This window comes from Notolepis coatsorum (genome assembly GCF_963971535.1).
Source record: "Notolepis coatsorum genome assembly, chromosome: 19".
NCBI classification, from domain to species: Eukaryota; Metazoa; Chordata; class Actinopteri; order Aulopiformes; family Paralepididae; genus Notolepis; species Notolepis coatsorum.
The window spans coordinates 43,925,623-43,946,732 of record NC_140183.1 but is presented as its reverse complement, the minus strand read 5'-3'; the positions used below and the strand labels follow the sequence as shown (position 1 = coordinate 43,946,732).

At 42.9% G+C, this 21,110-nt stretch overlaps 1 protein-coding gene across 1 annotated transcript in view; it reads right to left on the bottom strand.

Annotated features, from left to right (window-relative positions):
- Window positions 1–20,728, bottom strand: part of LOC311246237 (ubiquitin-conjugating enzyme E2 E2) — a 49,211-nt gene extending 28,483 nt beyond the window's left edge. Inside the window, exons 1-3 of the mRNA XM_084336362.1 lie at window positions 20,590–20,728; window positions 18,891–19,074; window positions 17,704–17,754 (exon numbers count right to left, since the gene is read on the bottom strand). Of these exons, the coding sequence (XP_084192488.1) occupies window positions 17,704–17,754; window positions 18,891–19,066 (227 nt within the window). The 5' untranslated portion in view covers window positions 19,067–19,074; window positions 20,590–20,728. The remainder of the gene's footprint in view (window positions 1–17,703; window positions 17,755–18,890; window positions 19,075–20,589) is intronic.
- Between the last annotated feature and the right edge of the window lie 382 nt (window positions 20,729–21,110).

The following is a 21,110-nucleotide window of genomic DNA, read 5'->3' as shown; positions in this document are numbered from 1 at the left end:
TCACTAAATTATTGTCACAAAAACATTGTGCCCCAATAAAAAAAGGTCCACAAATCTGAACTTTTGTTATTTCAGGCACAAAGACAAATAGTTTTCTTTGGATAGGGTGTGTGTATATATATATAATAAAAAATAAATAAAAAAAGAGACCCACATGGAGAGAATATGCTGGACAATGGGCATCGTTAGTTCATTGGAAGGGGACAGATGTTACCCATTCATTTCTAATGGGTCTAATAAAGGGTGAGATGGTGCATCATTTTGTGAGGTAACTGCTGCACTGTCAAATAACCCCCAGATTACACAGGCAGGTGTGTTTATGTGGTGTGTAGAGGAGATAAGATAGAAAGGGAGAGATGAGCCAGCGTGGCGGTGGAGGTCCAGCGCGGAGACTGCTGTGGAGATCTGACAACCACAGCAGAGAGCTCCTGGGTAAAGGCTAAGTCAATAGCTGAATGTGCATGCCACCGCTGTCCGTTGCCTGGAAACCTTGACCCCCCCGGCAGCTCAGGGGGTGTATATATGCCACTTTGTGATGGCTGCTAGAGGGCTAGCTCATTCAAGAGTCTCTTCTTGGCTATTAAGTGGGGAAGAGGTAAGCGGCATGGTCCATGCGAGAAGCTAAAACTCTATTTAGAATCATTGCATCAGCCAGTCTTTTGCATGACATCCTATTCACCAGGACCAATTTATGCATGGCCAACGATGGCAGTAAAATGGTTTACGATTCCTCGACACTGGTAATGGGTCTTCAGAGAACGCGGCCCTGCAAGCAACGTATTTAATTCACAGTAATTGAGTAGTCAGATATTTAAGAAATCTAAATGTTGCCTACATGTTAACTTACTTTCGCATAAATAGGTATTATTTTTCAGGCATTTGGGCTTTATTCCCCTTTAGGCATGGCAGCAAGGTTTCCATAGGTGCTTTAAAAAAATCTGGATCATTGAATCAAGTCGCTAGAGGGGTTAAAGGAACAAAACACACACCATAATCTGACACCCAGACGTGCAACTGCACAGGCTCATTTAGCTAGATGTTATTCCTCAAAAAGCAGACTCTCTCTCTCTCAGAGTATGGAAAAACAGACTGCCCTTCAACCCAGACCAGCCTACTCTTAACAGATGCCTGACATTAAACATGATACCAGGCTGCTTATGCGCCTGCTCTCTATACACAGCTCTTCTGTGCGAGGAACGCTAAATCTGCAATATACAGCAGATTCAGTGAGTATTTGGGTCATTTGTTTTCGAGAGTCTGGGATACATTAGCACGCGGGTGTCCGTGAGAATCTGCCCCGTCCTGCGAGATTACACTCATGTGGGAACCCGCTTTCAGCAGCTGTAAAGTGATGCCTCCACAACGGAACACCAAAATAAAACGGTTCACCACCACCACCAATTCACAGCGCTTTCACACAGCGATGGAGAGGTCGACACATCCTTTTGAAACGTGATACGTCTCTCGGTTTGAGTTTCATCCGACGCTTGATCCTCTTTTGACATTTCACTTTTTTGGGGGGAAAAGGAACAACAAACTGGTCGACTACGGAAAGCAACATCCAACACGTTTCAATAAAGTCAAACGAGTTGCGTTTAGTGGCTATAGTAGGTGTGAGGGAGGAAGCAGTTGGATCTTGTGTTGACGTCGTTACATACCTCACTGAAAAACAAAGGTTTGTCCACGCAGTGGGACAAGAGAGATCAGCTCTGCTTTGAAAGGGAGAAAAGCTTCGGGGACAACTGACTAGGGATGGGTACCTTTCACATTTGAAGATACCGGTACCTGTGAATCGATACCGGTACCCAACGGTACCTTTTTTCGGTACTTTAGTCTCTAAAAATTGTATCTACCTACCTCAGTTGTAAAAAAAAAATTCCAAACTTAATATTTAATAAATAAATGTATTATTATTACATTATTATTATTTACATCTTACTGATGTAAAGTATTTTACAACTGATTAAATAAACAAACAATCTAGCAGCAATGAACTACTCTGCTGCTGATTGAGTATTCTAGCAGTTATTTTTGCTCCTCCCCCGCTTTGGAGAAGACCCGCTCTGCGGTGTGTGTGTGGCTTGTTTACCAACATCACATCCTCTACTCTTCTGTCCTGACTCTGAGTTGTGCCGGCTTGCACTGTAACCCTAGGAGCTAACGTTATGTCCGACGATTAGCTTAGCTAACGTTAGCTTAAGAACTTTAAACAGGTTACAAATATGTGAAACTATGAAAGGAGTAAGCCGACAGCTAAAAATAAAACCCACCGCGGCAGTGCGAGCACATAGCAAAAGAACGTTTCGAGTGGAAGTTTGGAGATAGACAGTAGTGTTTCAAGAGACTGGCTACAGTAATATGATGCTGGGCTGTAGTGATCAGTTGTTCCGTGTGGCGCAAGTATGTAAAAAAGAAAAACAGAAACAACACGTTTGTCATCTGTAGTAAATAAATTAAGCTGGAATCCATTCGTGACCATGAACAGAGCCAGTGTCCCATTGTGTCCCGAATTCAATCTCCTCTCCTCTAAAGGTGCTCCGTGGCTAGGCTAACAGCCATGTCAGACAGAGCAGATGTGGAAACTGAGCTACACCTTCTAATAACCTGCCCACTACCAAGATAGATATCAGAGACATATACTCCCCAGTCCCCATGAATTGCAAACACCCAAAGAGAGTTTGAAAACATGTATTGTGCCTTAACGTGCGGTTTCGTTTTTGCGGTCAACAAAACGTGACGTCATCTGATTTTTTTTTGCGCATTGTACCGAAAATTGTCACCGTTGGATCTCACGTGAATCGATACACGGTAGTACCGACGTGTTTCGGTCAGTACCCTTAAAAGTACCGAATTCGGTACCCATCCCTACAACTGACGCAATAAAAGCCATTTGAAAAGGGATAGTACTTCATTCATACTCATGATCCCAGTCGCCCAGCTGCTTAAAAACTACCTATGCAACGCTGATCCATACATACGGACATCAGAAATAAATTTACATATATATTAAATGACCTTTCCGTCTGCTGATAGAGTACAAGACTATAGGGTGAACTTTGCCCTGTTTAACCATCTACCGGTATATTACCCCACACACAGGAAATCTGCAGCTTGTGCCAACATGTGATAACCTTTATCATATGGCACGGGCGCTCGGCTAATCTCCCTTAACGGACATCTTGCAGTTATTGTCAGCTGGGCTAATTCCCTGAGACACCAGGGCAACGGTTGAGGTGATGAAGAGGGATGTAGATGTAGTCAGGTGATCAGCCTGTGTCACTCATTCATCCAGCTCATGAGACAGAAGGTGGCCAGGCAATGCATTGGGGGGGCATTTCTGTTTGTACAGAGGAACCTCAGACCAGGTAAATTAACAAGTAAAAACCGATTAAGATTAGGGATGTCCCGATCCGATCAGAAGATCGGGGGGAAAAATCGGGAGTAAAAAAATATATTTATTCAACAAACATGACCATGTTCACTAGGGGTGGGACAATACATCGATCCAGATCGATATATCGATCTATTATCAATAATCAAATAGGATCGATGCAACGTAAAAAGATCGATTCATATTGCGATACTCTTATTTTGAAAATCCCCGCGAGTCATATCCGCCGGCGCCCAGTATTGTGAAACTCCGTGTAGACATTACAGCAGTGTTTGCGTCTGCTGTAAAGCACTACAAAGCGTCTATTTTGCGAGCCGATATAAGTCTGTGCAGTTTTTTCCCCGCAACGGGTCAAATGCATATAACAGGCGTTGCATCGTCGCCATTCCTTTATGCCAACGTCGCGTTAAATATCTAAATGAACGTCGCGTTGGCTGCTAAAAGCTAAGCAGCTAACCGTGAGAGAGAACAGGAGAGTGGAGAGGGGACTTGGAAGGAGGAGGGGTGGGGGCTGTGGGGGACTGTGTGTGTGTGTGTGTGTGTGTGTGTCTGTGTGTGTGTTAAAGCTCAATATATAAAAACAAAAGTAAACAGGAGGTCTATTTGTATTAAAAACAATAGATTGTTTTTCATTTAAATGTCTGGAAGAGCTCAAAAATAAATACATCAATTGATATTTCCGTAGCCTTTTTTTAGTTGATCTAAATGTGACTGATTGTGTTAAATGGGCACATAATATCGCCTCATATCGATCGCAGGCACCTGAATTGAATCGTATCGTGGCAGACTTTGTGATATCGGCAAATATCGTATAGTTGTCTAAAGAATCGATATCGTATCGTATCGTGATGAAACTGGTGATTCCCACCCCTAATGTTCACGTCTTAAACTCATACGGAGGCCGTAGTTTTGAACTACATATCATCATTCATTATAGGGCTGGGCGATATGGAAAAAAATCGTATCGCGATAACGATATGATAATTTTATTTTATTTCTCGATATCGATAATTATCGAATTGTTATAAGTATAAAAAAAATAAAAAATAAATAAACGTTTTTTTTTTTTTTTTTAACAACAGATGTATGTTTATTTTGCAGCAATTCTTTGTTACATCCCCTCACACTCCAGTTCTCAGGCTGCAGCTGGTTTAAAAGCTAAAGTAAACCGGCTTCTCTGCTGGCTGTGGCTCCAGAGGAGTTGAACAGTTCTGGCTCTGCTAGTTTATTTTCGATCTTTTGGCGCTTTTTTGGTGGACAAACCACCGCACATGTGCACTGTGACTCGTGACTGGAGTCTAGTTCTGCTAGCACACATAGCCTACTGTGTACAGACGGTTTCAAAATGTATTTTAAATTAGAAAGCAAACTAAATAAATGGACAAGAGAAAAAGAAATCTGAATTTGGTCAGTATTGTCATTTGGACAAGCAAAGCCATTACTTTAAGTTGCAGGCAAGAAAGACAAGTCTGTCCACTGTCTCTGGTTTTAAAACTGCCCTGTTGCAGGTATAAAAAAAAAAAAAAAAAAAAAAAACGATTTTTCGATTTTTTTATTTATTTCGATATTCGATATCGATTATTAAAATATATCGCGATATTTATCGTTATCGTTATATCGCCCAGCCCTAATTCATTATTTATTGTTACACAGAGCAGAAGAATTTGCCAAAACTAAAGCATTTCCTTCCATTTACACCGTCGCACAACAGTGACGTATGCCGAAAATAGCAGAACTACAAGCTCACAACGCGTCGCTCCCGCAACACTGGCAGGTTATGTCCACCTGATGACCCGGAGCAGCTAGACAAAATGTCAGAAGTTTGGAAGCATTTTTAAAATGAAACCGAAGCCAGTCCAATAGCCAGTTGCAATGTTTGCAAGTAGGGATGCACGATATTGATTTTTTGACACCGATACCGATATCTTTATGCTCCTCAAGCCGATATCGATAACCGATATTTATTGTATTATAATTTTTTTTAAATGTATATATATATATATATATATATAATTTTTTTAATCAAATTTTTTTTTTTAGTATTTATAAGCTCCGACGTCATCGGTACTGCTATCGGTACTCGAGAAATTATGGAGTTTTTTTTTTTGAGGAATTTAAACGTCGCAAACTAATCTTGTTGGCCGTTTTCTATCTCTCCTCCCTGGGTCTCTCTCTGCCTACGCGAGCCAGCCGGCTGTGCTCTTACACACACTCACTCACTCACACACACACACAGCTCTGCTCTCGACAGCACCTGTGTGTGTGTGTGTGTGTGTGTGTGTGTATGCGAGTGTGTGTAAGAGCACGGCTCGCGCAGGCAGAGAGAGACCCAGGGAGGAGAGATAGAAAACGGCCAACAAGATTAGTTTGCGACGTTTAAATTCCTCAAAAAAAGTCTGGGTCTATTTTTACTAAAGTCGATGCTGACAACACTCATTGCCACAAGTGCAACAAGACATTTGCCAGTAATGTATAAGCGCTGGTACTTGTCAATGTGGCTGGCGGGGAGCAGCTAACGTTATAGCTCCGAGTAGAATAATGGCCGACAATCCGGAGGTAAATAAACGAACGAGAGCTTCTGATTGGTGGTAAGAAGAAGAGGTGGGTGCAAGCGGAGGGACGTAATTGGCAGATCGACTGTCTGTCTCCGAATGTAACGTGACTACGTCACAGCCAAGAAGGGGAGCGCTGGATTTGTGAAAAACTCCCTGTTCCTAAACCACACACTATCAGTTTTACCACAGTACTGGCAAAACGGGAGGAGGCTATAATAAAAACAAGCGCCCTTCATCCAAATCCACCCACACCGGATTTCTTTTAACCAAAAAATTTATTATGTTATCGGAGCTATCAATAACGTTAGAGTTTATCGGGATGACGTCATAATTGCTGATATCGGCCCGATAATTATCGGCCCGATAATTATCGTGCATCCCTATTTGCAAGGCGGACGTTCCACGTGGAGGAAAGAACAGAGCTGCGTTCAACACGACCAATCTAATATGCCACCTGAGAAACAGCCACGTTATGTGACTAGAGCGAGCAAAGGAATGGGGGAGGCGGCTGGTGCTTTGCCAAACAGCTGTATTGATTGCAATGCCTGGCTTGAATGAAGTTAACGTTCACCTGGATAACGTCAACTGCTTTGTGAGGATTATCGTCTGCGTTTCAGACCAAAATGGAGCAAATCTTTACGTAAGTCGAACACTGTGAATGTATACTAATGTGCAAACAGATTGAAACTTTGAATATTTCTCGTAGGAAGCACATTCTCAGGGGCTCAGGTTGAATGTAATGTGAGCCACCGCGCTCGAGGGGCTATTGAGGCAACAGAGGGGCTTGTCTGCGTTATTTTTTTTCCGTAGCCGCATTTCTGGCAAGACGCTCTCTGATTGGCCGACGCCTGTTTCTACACTGGTTAAGCTTAGGCACTCTTTTGAAGTTGGTTAAGGTTAGAGTTTGTCTTAGAGCATGGCGATAGAATGCCAGGTAGTTTGCAGGCTGTTTGACGCGGAAATGGGCAAAGACACAGCTCGTCACGCGATTGGGCAAACGCGTCAGTGGCCAATCAGAGAGCGTCAGTCGGTGGCCAATCAGAGAGCAGCTGCCAGAAATGCGGCTACGAAAAAAAATAACTGCTTGTCTCGCTTCGCCAGTTTCTGACAAAAATGCGTCAAATCGGTTACTAATGTGAAAGATCGGATCAGGAAAGATCAGTATCGGCAGATACTCAAAATCACATGATCGGGAGCAAAAAAATGCGACCGGGACATCCCTAATTAAGATAATAGTTGCTAGAATGCTCGAGTTGATACCAGTACATACAATTAGAAGCCTTTTAACTACACGTAAGACTGCAAATGGCATTTTTGGACAGTGTCCTCCTTTCAACAAGCTTTGGTCAGAATTACAATATTACCACAGAACTTCCAGGGACCAATTCAATGATTCTCAGTGCATGAATCCCTTCTACATTGTGATTGAAAAATCATTTTACACCGGTTCACCACCTAATACCTCCAGATTATTGTTGTTATTATTAATCAATAGTCAGTAGTCATAGTCAATAGAATTAACTTCAGTTTAATTTAGCATACAATGTAAAATAAAGGAATTAAGACAAATATTGCATGTCTCCCGTTCACTGTATATACCGGTACATGTACCAGGCTGTACATCAGAATGACATCACAAATGACCACGTCAGTTCTCTGATCTCTTCTTCTAAATCTTCTGAGAATCTACCGTCTGGCCGTACGGATGCTGCATTTGTTTATAGTCGGATGTGGGAAGTTGGAAACTAGTCGTCTCCGACTGACGTGCGCTCCAGCTATAAGGTCGGAAAAACATGGATCATCTTAAACCTTTCTGGCAATTTTTTCATGAAGTTTGTCTTGCATGAACTACAACTCACAAAGACAGTTTACAACGACATATAGCTAATATACTAAATAATACGAATAATTTTTTGGTCTGAAAAGATGTCAACAAAGTGAAATACCAAACGGGGCTCTTTTGCCTAGAGGTCGCTGTTTGGTAGATTGATACAGATTCCACCTTAAAAGGTTAATCAACTAATAGAATAGTCCCTTTAATCACAAAATCTATTATAGAAATGCCAGCAGCGTGTCAAAGTGTCCTTGAGCAAGACACTTAACCCCCAACTGCTCCCGATGAGCAGACTGACAACTTGCACGGTTGCCTCCGCCGTCAGTGTGTAAATGTGTGAATGAATGTGAGGCATAAGTTGTAGCTTTAGAAAAAAGCGCTATATAAATGCAGTACATTTACAATTTTTTTAATTTTTTTATAACAAAACACTTCTTACACCCTTTGGAGGCCAACCCCGAGATTTCTCGAGTTAACTCGCCATGCTCTGGGCGCCAAGACCCGAGATATCTCAGGCTTTAATCGATATTTATTTTATTAGCTATATCCATTCATTTTTCATCCATCCAGCCTGACGTTATCATTGGGAATGGGTCCGAGCTCGCAAAGGGCAAATACCGCCGCCTAACGTCTCCTGGATGGTATTGCACATCATTGGAATCCCTCTGGCTGGGGCTGTGCATCAATCTAAGAGGTGCGGTCCAGGTTTTACTTCTCGGGCATGCAGTATCGTTATAACACATTGACTGGGGACACTCGGAGCAGCGTGGATTATGTGTTTTGGATATATAACGTTGGATCAATAAACACTATCAATATTTGGAATGGCAATCAGGAATTTGATTAATCTTTTTGCAGGACATCAGATGTGAGGTAAGGACTTTGTTACGAATCTTGGGTTAATCAGATGTTCCTCACTCACACCGCCATCGGAGCGTGTGTGTGTGTGAGGTTTGCCCCGACCAAAGTACGGAGTAGGGCTGTCTTAAATACTTCGAAGCTTCGTTCGATGGGCATGGGATTCGAATATGAAAAAAAAAATTATTAAATGTTTTTTTAAATTTTAGTATGATTTTTTCTTTGCTAAATCAACTCTGCCTCTCTTTGTTAACTAGCAATGCGGTTTGTTATTTAAGATGAGGTCGGACTCTGCACTGGCAGATGTGTTCATTGTGCTGCTTTTATAAAGCCTCAAATGACAGCTTACAATATTTCTTGAAAGCAAAGTATTTCGTTTGTCTAAGATTGTTTTTTTATTTCAAAGCTTCGAATTAAAATCGAATCTCAGCCCTGAAGATTCAAATTCCAAAAAAAATAATCAAAGGTCAGCCCTAGTACGGAGAAGCGATTTTCTAAGCAACTCATTGACGATCACCGTGTTATTTAGATCTATTGCTATTATATTTGATATATTTTAAGCACTCGTAAATAAGTCCTATCCTACATTGGATAAAGAACTGGCACTGAAGGGCCATCAGCGCCCTCTAGGGCTGGGCGATATGACGATATTATATAAATATCGGGTACAGTTCATTAACGATACACTTTTAAACGTATAGTGGATATCGTGATGTTTTGCCCAAGAGGATTGTGTCGCGTCAATCTGGTCCACACGTTCAAACAGCGCCGCCCCACACACACACTACTGCATCAAAGTTACTACTTATGATAACAAAGGCATTCGTTTTGTGGCATTAACGTTATATAGTTACACGTTCAATAACATCAGTGTATTTACATAGCAACGTCCGAGGTCGACCTAGATAGATAGCAAGCATTAGTCGTTCATATCTCAGCCCGTGCTGACTCAGTTGTGCCCATTATGCGGTCTGTTAATAAAGTTTTCAATCAGACAGATAATAAAGGCTTTTATTATAACATTCGTTGCAGTAAAATCATTATGCCTAGTTTAGTCATCCTGCGGAGCTAAAAGCTAAACGTCAGCCGCGGGGAGCTACCGCTACAGTTGTTGTTGTCATTGAGCTCTCGTCAAAATCAATGGCGGATATAGCGGAAGTAAAAAATTAATACGCGCTTGCCGATTGGTGCTAAGAACAGCAGGGCTGGTGCAAGCGGTGTGACGTAATTGGCAGACTCGACTGTCAATCAAAATTATTCTGTTTGCCGTCTGAATGAATGAAAACGTTATTAACAGATTGCAGAATGGGTACAATACAGTACAGCTCAATACAACAACAGTGGACTGGAGGATGCAGACCAGAGAAAGACTTTCGTCTTGTTTACATCAGGGTCCCCCATTTTCAATTAATCATATTTCATATCTAAATCATATAATATCTCATTGCTAAATATATGCAATATATAATCTAATAATCCAATAATCTAAATCTAATATATAACATAAAAATGCTAAATGCATGGGTATTTTATTTTGTCTTTAATGTTAGCTTGCAAACTCAAATACTGTCTTGGTAAGCCTCATAATGAATTGTTTGGGGAAAAAAAGAAAAACATCGTGATGCGTATCGCCGAAAGGTCAGAAAACATCGTGATATCATATTTAGGCCATATCGCCCAGCCCTAGCGCCCTCTGCTGTTGGCGCCGGAAGTGTTAATGGTCAAATAATTTGACTAAATGACTCCAGGGGACAGCCCTGCTATTCATTCAGTGACATTTATGGGAAATATATCCAGGGGAAGAGACTGTATGGCAGTTGTTTAAAGTATACAGCTCAGAGGAGTATGAGATTAGATTCAGTTGGTGGGGGAGTGACAGTCTGTGGGGGGGGGTTCTCTGACCGGTGGAATCTCTGGTCAGTTATCTTACAGCTCCACCTTTGATATAAGCTGTTGCACCAGGCCCAGTACAGAGATCTAAATTGTTTTGTTCCTCATCTTGGTCAAATGAACATGACAACTCACACTTAGTCAAAGAAATGTAAACCTTTTCCTGGACGGCTGATGTTGACATCAAAAAAAGATATTGTGTTTTGAGTGCATTTTACATCACTAGCAATCGCCTTGAAGATGCAATAATGGGAGGATGCAGGCCTTAGCGAATCAACTTGATCAGAAATGTTTCCTAAGCATTTTAATTTTCATAGTGGTTTATACATTTAGCCATATTTGTGTCTACCTTCGTCTGTATGCATCTGTAATTTAGTGACCAACTGAATTGGTTGAGCAACGAGAGGGAATCAAGGATTATTGAAAACAGCCAAATAACGAGAAAATATGTGGTTCCTGTACAGTATACCTGCCATATAGAGATATATAATATCTGTGGTACTTCCTGAACAATATACCTGCCAAATAACGACATGTAAATATGTGCTTCCTGAACAATATACCCGCTAGGGCTGACCTTCGAATTTTTTTTGGCATTCGAAGCTTCGGGGCCGAGATTCGATTTTAATTCGAACCTTCGACATTAAAAAGTAAAGTAAAGTGTAAACCTTTTTAAATCTTAAGACAAACGAAACACTTTGCTTTCATGAAATATTGTACGCAGTCATTTGAAGCTTTATAAAAGCAGCACAATGAACACAAATCTGTCAGTGCCGAGTCCGACCTCATCTTAAATAACAAACAGCATTGCTTGTTGTAGTTAACACATTCCTGGCCAACCACGTATATATACGTAATTGGGCGCCAGTCTTAAACGGCCAACCACATATATATATACACGTGTTACCACTCGGTTTTGCTTTTATTCCATTTTAATATCCTACTCAATGTCACGGAGCTATATGTTGGCTGGAAACGGCATATCCGGACTCCGAAAGTGCAGTACCGGCCAGATCCTGGTATTGGCGCTGTCTCGATAATGCAGTTTCCCTTGTTGCAGACAGGGTGTCACCTTTTTTTCACTCCGGGTTAGCTTTTCTGTTAGCCTGAAGCAAGGGCTTCAACCGATCGCCTGGAATACTTATTGCGACGCCGAATTCAGTATGCAGTAAAGGAATATAGCATCAGCCAATGGACATATCGATCTACGAGATGGCGATCAATAACTGGGAAATTCTTTTTGGAATCCAACCGGCCACAGGTAAGAGCGATTTGACGTCAATTTCAGCTTGATCGGGTCATGTTCTCATAGCCATCCACCCGGTCAACGTATGATGTTGCAATAACGAATGCAGTTATTGGTAATCAATCATCAGAAACGACTTCCCCCGCCCCCCCCCTTTCATGCATTCATGGTGGACCATGATACCGATCATATGCATTTTGATTAACTCTAGCTTGTGTAGGGCCGAAACGCCAATCGATTTAACATTATTAGCTTAGCGCCCTATAACTAGCTTTGCAGGAATTACCCTAGAACATTGCGGTATATAGTTCATATCATGACGCTATAAAATGGGAACGTATTGACGAAAAAGACATCTTTATGGCATATTGAAGGGAAGGTTTATACTGTCAATGGACACATAGCAATAATATAAAATATAGATTTAGCTCTACAAACAACCTCACGCACAGTGAAACCTTGTAATGAAAAGCTGGCCTCAGAGTGGGATTAGACGGGCCCCAATGGCCATGAATGTGTTAACAAAGAGAGGCAGAGTTGATTTATCACCAAAACAAATTAGATTTTTTTTTATATATATATATACATTTTATTTCCCCATTCGAATCCCATGTCCATCGAACGAAGCTTCGAAGTATTTAAGACAGCCCTAATACCCGCCAAATAACATGTAAATATCCGTGGTTCCTAACAACAAAAAAGTCCTGTTCGCTCCAGTGCCGGGGATTTGTGTGCAGTGGAGAGGGCTAAACGGTCAGAGTTGACTGCAGCAGCCAAGTGACTGATAAACAAAAAAACTAAAAAAGTAATTGAATGCGAATCAGAGTGTTTTCCAGCTTGTGAAAACCATGCAAATAGAGCCATTATCTGCATTATTCGCCATTTCAGTTCATTTCCCCCAGGCATTTTTTTTGTCTCCCTTCGTAATGGCACACGCATTCAGTTAAAGATCTCCCATTCTATCTGCGCGGCTGCTGTGGTTATCAGAAGAGGAACTTTAATGAAGCAATCTTCTTTTCTTCTGACCGTGAAAGAGCCCCAAGACCAATTACTGTGTAGCTCAACAGCCGAGGTGACCCCCCGCCCCCCCAACCGCCTCCAACCCCCCGTCTCCCGTCTTTATTGTCTCAAATGACATGGTTTGTTTTTAATCAAGCCTTTTATTGTTCATCTCCACAATGAATACCGCAATTACTGACCGGACGGTTTATCCAGAAAACAACGAGTTTCCAGGGGGGAGGGGAGGGGTGACGATGGCTGAATATTGTTGCATGCATGGTTTCCAAGTCCAAGTGAATAACACAATTTCACCCCCGGAGAAGGCAATTCCGCACACTGGTTCAATCAATTTAAACAGCGGTTGGTATTGAACAGAGGAAGCTGCAGTTTGAGCAGTTGTTTCTTTGCGGCCGTTCCTCTCGCCAGGGTGTGAGCTTGTGTTTTACAGCGTGGTGAATAAAACAGTGAATCTGTTCATTATCCCCACACCTCCATTCTAATTCAGCAAGCCACTTCTGAGGTAGAGATTTTGGCGGGGTAAGCACCCCCCCCCTCTGTATGTGCCTGCATTGAGCTTCTTATGCAGCGCAAATGTTTGCCGGTGGCTGCTTATGAATAATGTAGAGCATATATCATTATCATAATACACAGGCCTTTGCATACATGAATGGCTAAACGAGTCATAAAAATATCACTTAACCCACAGAGGACTGGTGGTGAGTACCCAAGACTGAAAGATGACATGACAAACAATGAAAGACACTTTAGTTCCAGCAGTGAGCGCTCGATGCCCTGAAACTCTCTTCAGCATCGTATGGCACTTCCCCATATTGACACGCATGTCGCCTGTCACGCTTCTCCATTACACTACGGACCTGTGAAGCGAGTCGGGAAGGTCAGAGGAGGAGAGCGGAGTAAAGCACCATAAGAGCGTGTCGTGTGGCGACGTAACACCACGAGACACAATGCAACACAACGGAGGGACTTGAAGCTATGCTATAGCCACGCTGACCGTGTCCAACCTGACCTAACGTTACTCACTCCGCCGTTGTGGTATTTAAGAATGGCAATTAGTGTTGGTGAACATGGGATTGATGTTTTTATGATGATTTCCATTGACCAAGCAACGGTCTGCAGTATCACTAACCATGCTTAAAACTATTAACGCTGACTCATTCCTTCAGTCCACTCAATTATGCTAATATTCCTTATGTTGTTTATGATATTAATTGAAAATAGCATATGAGAGTATTATATAGTAATAATAACACATGGCGATATACTAAAAAGCTATTTATAATTTTTGGCTGGTAAAAAATCTGCCTGGCTGGTAGTTTTTAAAATCTAACAGCCAAATGGCTGGTAAGTCAAAAAGTTAATTTTGTTCCCCGATCACATAGCAGTAGAGATAGTCATCTTTGGTACCGAGTCCGACACGGGCCAGTTGGCTCAATTATGGCAAAAAATCATAATGACAATTATTTTGATCGATATTGAAATCACAAATATTAAACACGATTACTCATTGTCATTGATCATATGGCAACGTCTGAATTTGTTTTACTTTTCTTCTCAACCAAAGGCTGCCTTTCTGTCATCTTCTACAAGTTACCAAACACATTTCGAAACAACCGGAGAAACATGCCATGGCTCCCTCCGCCCTCTCGAGCTGAAACTGCGGTTTTGGGCTTGTGGTGGGAGGGACAGAGTGCACCGCTGTGAAGGAAGGGTGTGCTGCATTTACAAAACAAGACAAAATGAGAGCAACGCGGCATGTGGCGTAATCGTTTTTATCTCGATTATCTTGTTTTGTGATCGGGAGGCTAAAATCGGAATTGAAAACCCCATTTCTTTTCCCACTCAAAACTTTCTTTGGAAAGCCGAGGGGGTGAAAGCAATAATTAAAAGATTACCAATTTCAACAGATGCTTCACAACGTGTGCAGGGGAGAAAACGATTGGACACATCAGCAGAGGAACCAAGATTTACTCCGATTTAGGTTCACATATTTTGCATTGTATGGACGGAGCCGGGCACTGAAAGGTCAGGCGCATGTCAAATTATGTGTTGACTATATCCATTAGTATTTATAAATGCATTAATTCCAAAACAAGACATTGATTAGGCCTAATTTGCCAAAGGTCAATTGTAGTTGGTCTGAATGCATTAGTAGGCCCCATTCTCTTCAAATTGACATCCTATCTCAGAGACCTCCCTACCGCTAGCTAATTCACGGAAGTTACCGTGCAGAGGACAGTGATCAAGTAGAATTCCCAGGGGGCATTCTGGTGCTCACCCCCCCTTCCGTCGGTCCCCGTCCCCTCATGAATATTGATAGCCCTCCCCGCTGTACTTAATGGTAAAACTGTGAAAAATGGCTCTGGGTGCGTCACCCCTCCTGGGTCCCTGAGGGGTGCAGTACAACATTAATATGCAGCCATCACAGTCATGAAGATGATCCCATCAAGTGGAATGGGATTAGAGGTCAAACCCATACGTAGACAGGAGTTTGTTTCCCGCTAAGGCTTGGTAATGATAGAGATGCATACTGGTGTCTAGGCGCAGCGAGTCAGTCAACATTACGAAATTACCACCTGGACGTAAAAAAAATAAAAGATCCTGATGACATTCCCTCCAGGCTTCCATGATGTCATCAGGGAGTGACAGGTCTGTTTAGGGCATTATAGGGGCATGACGTTATACTATTTGGAAAGAAGGGCTAGAAGAGGCTGTTTGTGCTGGTGACCCACAGCGTCGCTCTGCCTATTTAAAGTAGATCTGGTTATGAAAGTTTGGTCTGCTGAAATTGTAACTTGTCACGAAAAGTGCTACTCTTTTCAAATCCAGCTTCATTTGCACCAAGAAAAAAAAAAGTCTGTACAATATTTTAAGTGGTATGACAGTTTAAATAATTGCCATGTCAACTCCTCTTGGTTTCAAAATGTTCCCATTCCTTTGATTTATGACAGGCGAGGAGCGAGCGGTGAGTAAGAGGCGGCTTCAAGAGGAATTTAAATACTTCCTGCTTGTGTTTTTGAGTAGTGACATAGCATAAACCAGGATTCTTAAAAGCAACTTTTCACACGAAAGCCTCTTTAGTTTAAGATCACAGAAGCTGTGAGATCAGAGCGAAGCCAGGAAACACTCTTAAAGTATCCTGACACACAGTAAGCGTTTACCTTCCACCTCGCGGTGGAGCGCAGTGTGATCCAATCCGAAGCCCGGCAGGCGATTCTCGGGAGATCACCAGTTTTACTACGTGATGATAAGCCTGAGAGATCCCCCCCCCCCCCCCCCCACTCCCTAGCTTGGACAAAGGGGGATGTCTGCAGACTTCGCGCAGAGACACAGGTGAGAAGAGATGCAGCAGCTGGCCCCGACTCTGCGTGTTGAATGTACCGAGGTGATCTCTTCTTTACCACAACTCACTGTCTCCTGAAGGGGCCGACAGGCCGTGACACCATGCGCTGACCTGGCCGGGGCCGCATACAAATGATAACAATGTTCGCCCGTTCTTGCAAATATGTAACGGTTCCCTGACTGCTCACACGGGTAATTTGCTTTCTTGATATGTTTGACCGCAGTGTTATAATGTAACAATAACCTATTTAGTTGTATCACAGGAACCACGTTATTAAAATGTACCATCAATTGGAGTATTAGTAAAGGGAGCACACAGAGAGGATTACCTTGAGGGAGCTTAATTGTTTCCCAGGCAACTAGCTCCTTGCTAAGACGATGACTGTGAAATTTCTGCTAGCGATTATTTTACTTTCAAATGACTCACTCATGTCCTCCAGCTAAATCCTTCAAGAAACACCAACCTAGTTTTTTTTTCTTTTAAGGAGTCTTTGGAATAGATTATGTAAAAAGGTCCTCAAGGAAAACAAATCAATAAACAATCTCTCATTCAGCCTCCACAGTGCAATAACAAAAACTATGTTTCAAGTTGGACGGAAAAGATTAGCTAAATGTTTGTCGGTAAACGTTTTCAGATGAGACCCGTGTGGGGGAGGGGGACACAAATTCATGCCGGAACCACGACCGTGTGCGATGAAGTAATACCACATCACCACCACAGTAGTCACACAAAGCCAGTTTCCATTATTGTTTCAAACAGGTGCGTAAAAATAAACACAACTGATTCCGAAACTGACGGGAAAACATCATGCATCTCAGCAAAACCCATCGAGTGCATCTTCCTAACTACCGAAAGCCCCCACCGCCCCCCCCCCCCCCACCTAGTGTAGTCAGGGCTGGCCTCCATTTTCTCTCTTAATTCACCTCCCGAGTGCTGATTCAGAGGTAATTACAGCGCTGTAATAAACAGAGGCATAATCAATGACAACGTCACTTTGTGTTATTTAAGTCAATGGGGACCGGCTCCTCCGCTGCCTCCTGAGGGACGTCTTTTGTCATTTGGAGTGCATGATGCACATGTGGTCTGCCACTAGCCGGCGACCATATCTCTTCCTCAAAGGGCCAAGAGCCACGGCTGTGGCACACAATAACCATTGTCTGTGGCAAATCCCCAGCAGAACGGGGAACCACACGAGAATTGAAACAGCTTTTTTTCCTTTTTTTTAAAGTCACACCACAGCCCCCCCCCCCCTCCTTTTCAACATGCACTCTCTGCTGGAATAATATGATTTAAAATGCTGCTTTTTCATGCGAGGCTGCGGTATGTGTTATCATATCAATCCACAAAAGAGAATTACACCAGAACGGGCAAGAGTCACTCTAATCCAGCCCAAATCACCACCTCAAACAAAACACATGGAATATCATTATTACATCAGTGTAACAAGAGACAAAAGCCTATGCATTACAGCTTAACATTAGCCTTCGTTCATTTCTGAACTCTACACAGTCATACCGGCTTGTGCATTTCTACAGATATATACCGTTAGAAAGGAGGACATTTCCTTACCTGCAGTTTGGTGGCGGGTCTAGTGTTATTTCCGCAAGTTCTTTCTGAATCCTGGAAAACAAGAAGATTACAATGTTTGAGTCTCGGTCAATGAGGAAAATCCCTTTTTAAGAGATGAGAGCTGAAGAAAGGATCACTTCAAAAAGAACCCCAAGCTTCAAGTGCTTGCTGGCATAAAGTGGAGCCAATCAACTGAACACAATCTGTTGCTTCTACAATCCAACATGGGGAATTTCAGTACATAGAGCAAAAGATACAGACAGCGGTTGAGGACATCTATTAATATGTAAACCGCTAATGTCATTATATGTTGTGAGGAATAACACAGCTACCATTTTCAAAGTGAAAAGCATTCAAATATGGACCACTAAATAATAGGGAATAGGAAACTCTCCATTTATAAGGATGCCAGTCCTGATACGGCAATGAAATAAAAACACAGGAACATAAGTGGGGAAAACAGTTTCCATATTGAAAGTGGTATTCGTTAATTATGATTACGCCGTAAAAAATAAAGATGCCAAATGGGCGGCAGGACTTTTGATGAGCAATAGATCCAATCTTCCAGATGCCGCTTTGTGCCAGGAGTCAAGTCAGGGTGAAAGCATCATATAGCCCAGTACACTAAATGTTGACATAAACACAGCACTTCAGACAACAGTGGAGCTGTTCAACCTTAAAGCCCCAGTCGTTTGAGGATGCATAGAGAGGGCTAAGTGCAGCGTACACAAAGGAGAGATGCACACAACAACAACCACCATCATAAAAGGAAAAAGGCCTGGTAGCCTCTGTCATCGCCTGCCTTTCTGAGAATAAGTGCCAAGTTTGGCACGGGGTCGGTAGGTAGGTGGAGGGGGGGGGGGGTGTTGGGAAGTGTTGCATTGCCCGATATGATAAATAAATGTGATGTTTTATTGAATGTTTTGCCAGGCTATCCTTAGTATCTCGTTTCCAACTGACAACTACGACACCCTCAACTCCCAACAGTATAGGTTACCGTATAGCCATATACGTCTGCCATATGGTTCCACTTCTTCGGCAGAAGATTTGATGGCACTGATGGCACGGACCATTCTGGCGTTATATACATCTTCACACCCCCAGGCACGAAGGGAGAGGCCTTCAAAACAAACATACCCTGCCTAAATGTAAATACCACCGGCATGAACCAGATTCACAGGCTTTACCTCTTGGCACTGGTCGAGAGTTTAGCCGCGGTTTTACTCGAGATCTTGGTCTCCTTCTTTTTGGGCTGCGCTTGTTCTCGCTCCTGCTCAGGCGGTACCGATTCCCTTTGTTCAATGTCTGAGCTACCCCCGCTGGTGCTGGGACTGTCGTCCGGTCTCTGCACTTCACTGGACATCTTGGGCCCTGAAAATGGAACGGTAGACAACCAGAGACAATGTAACACCACCCTTGTAAGAATGGTAATAGCCCCATCTATGACACCCCAGCACAATTTTTTATTTGGCGGAAACCCAAAGTTAGCCCCCAAGCCTGTCATTTCAATATGCAGTTTGATATGCTTGAAAGTCAAGAGAGAATAGACCACTTATTGTGAGACATGCAGAGTGTACACTGATGGTAGACAGTGGGCATGCGGTGCTATGAAGATAGATGTAGAACAACCAGTTTCATTTTATGACGTGTTTAAGCCAGGTATAGGGCCTTTGTGTTTAGAACAAGTTTAAGATGTAAGTGGCCTTCTTGACCTACTGCAAATAAAGGACTCAGTGGCCCATCACTGTTTGGTGTATTTCTGCCCTTTTCTTGCTTACACAATAAACATTAGTCATGAATATAATGTAGTCATCATTGGCTGTTGTAATGATTATTTGAAGACTAACAGGTCTAATAGACTAAACAAATAGTCCATCATTGCTGATGAGAGAGAGAGGCTATACAGTTATACAAAGTAACAAATACAAATGTTTCATCCCTTATTATTGATCAAAAGAGACAGTTGGAATTTCAGACCATCGTCAATCATATGATGAAGAGTCAGTGTTGCTCTGGTCAGTCATCATGTCAACCGATTTTTTTTTTATAGCGGACAAAAGACAACTCAAATAAACATATTGTATAACACCTAGATGCAATTGATAGGGCAGCCTATATCCACCAAGGCAGTTAATCAAAACGGCGAACTAAAAAAAAGTGGTGAACAGCTCGGGGGCGTTCTCTCTCTGAGAGGGACATCATCACCGCCACAATGCAGCCACTCGTCGAATACATGTATCGACTTGCGAAAAGGCGTGTAAATGATGGCAACGTCTTGATATGAGATACGCTATCAATGTGTGATGATGATAGCGGTCTTGGAAATGCATCAAAAGGCGAGTTCAGTTGGGTGTTTACTCCCACGGGGCTCTGCTTGATGAAACACGATAGGTCAACAACACACCCAGCACGCGGACATTAAGTGTGGAAACACACAATAGGTCGAGCCCCCAGAAGGGATTGAGCCCAAGCAGCAACAATAATAACATCATTACATTACAGGGGAAAGTAGAACCCGCGACGGTGCAGCGCACCGCTATGGGGTATTTAAAAAGAATAGGCCTCGGCGTTTGAAACTCGGGGGGGAAATACGCAGAGAATTCGTTTAGCCAGAATCCTCCAAAAAAAACAGGCGAGGAGGACGCGTCGAGGACACAGCCAGGGCCGACATGAGCTGCGAGGAAATGTGAGAAGAATCCTCACCGTGTGTGGAGTCAGTCCGTGTCCACCACCACATTGTGCATCGAGAGCACTGACCCTGCCTCGGCACAAAGAGAGGCACGTCCCACACATCCCCCCTCACTGGAAAACACGCCACTTTCACGGGACATTTACTTACTTTCTGTACATCTAAGAGGGACGGTGAAACGCGTGCGTTAATATTACCTGGCAGCTGGCCGTCGATGCTGTATTCCGTGTTATAATCCCAGGTGAAAAGTATATCCTTAACACACGACCGTCTGCTAGCGCTCGTGTCCGTGCTATTTAACTGGCGGTAGCAACAGAAAAGCGATTACAGCCGGACCGCCTCCACGCGCGCTCCCAGTCTGCGCGCACTGCTCGTGCATGTATAGGCTGCATTGATGAGAGGAAAAGTGGCCTGGCTGTCTGCGCTATGTGTATTATCATGGAAAATATCACGAGTTAATTTGACCAATTACATTGGCCTTGTGGTAGGGTATTGACATGCTGGTCTGAAAGATGGCCATAAAACGGTGCCCTATAGGCCAATAGGGGGTATCTGCAGAGCCGCAGAGCCAGGCTGGACGGGTATAAGTGGTCTGGACAAGTATAAGTGGTCTGGACAAGTAGTTGCGAATGGGGGGGGGGGGGGGGGCGGGGTAACATACAGTGTTACATCTAGACATACCAGATCTAGTAATAATAGAGTAAACTTAACTTTCGTC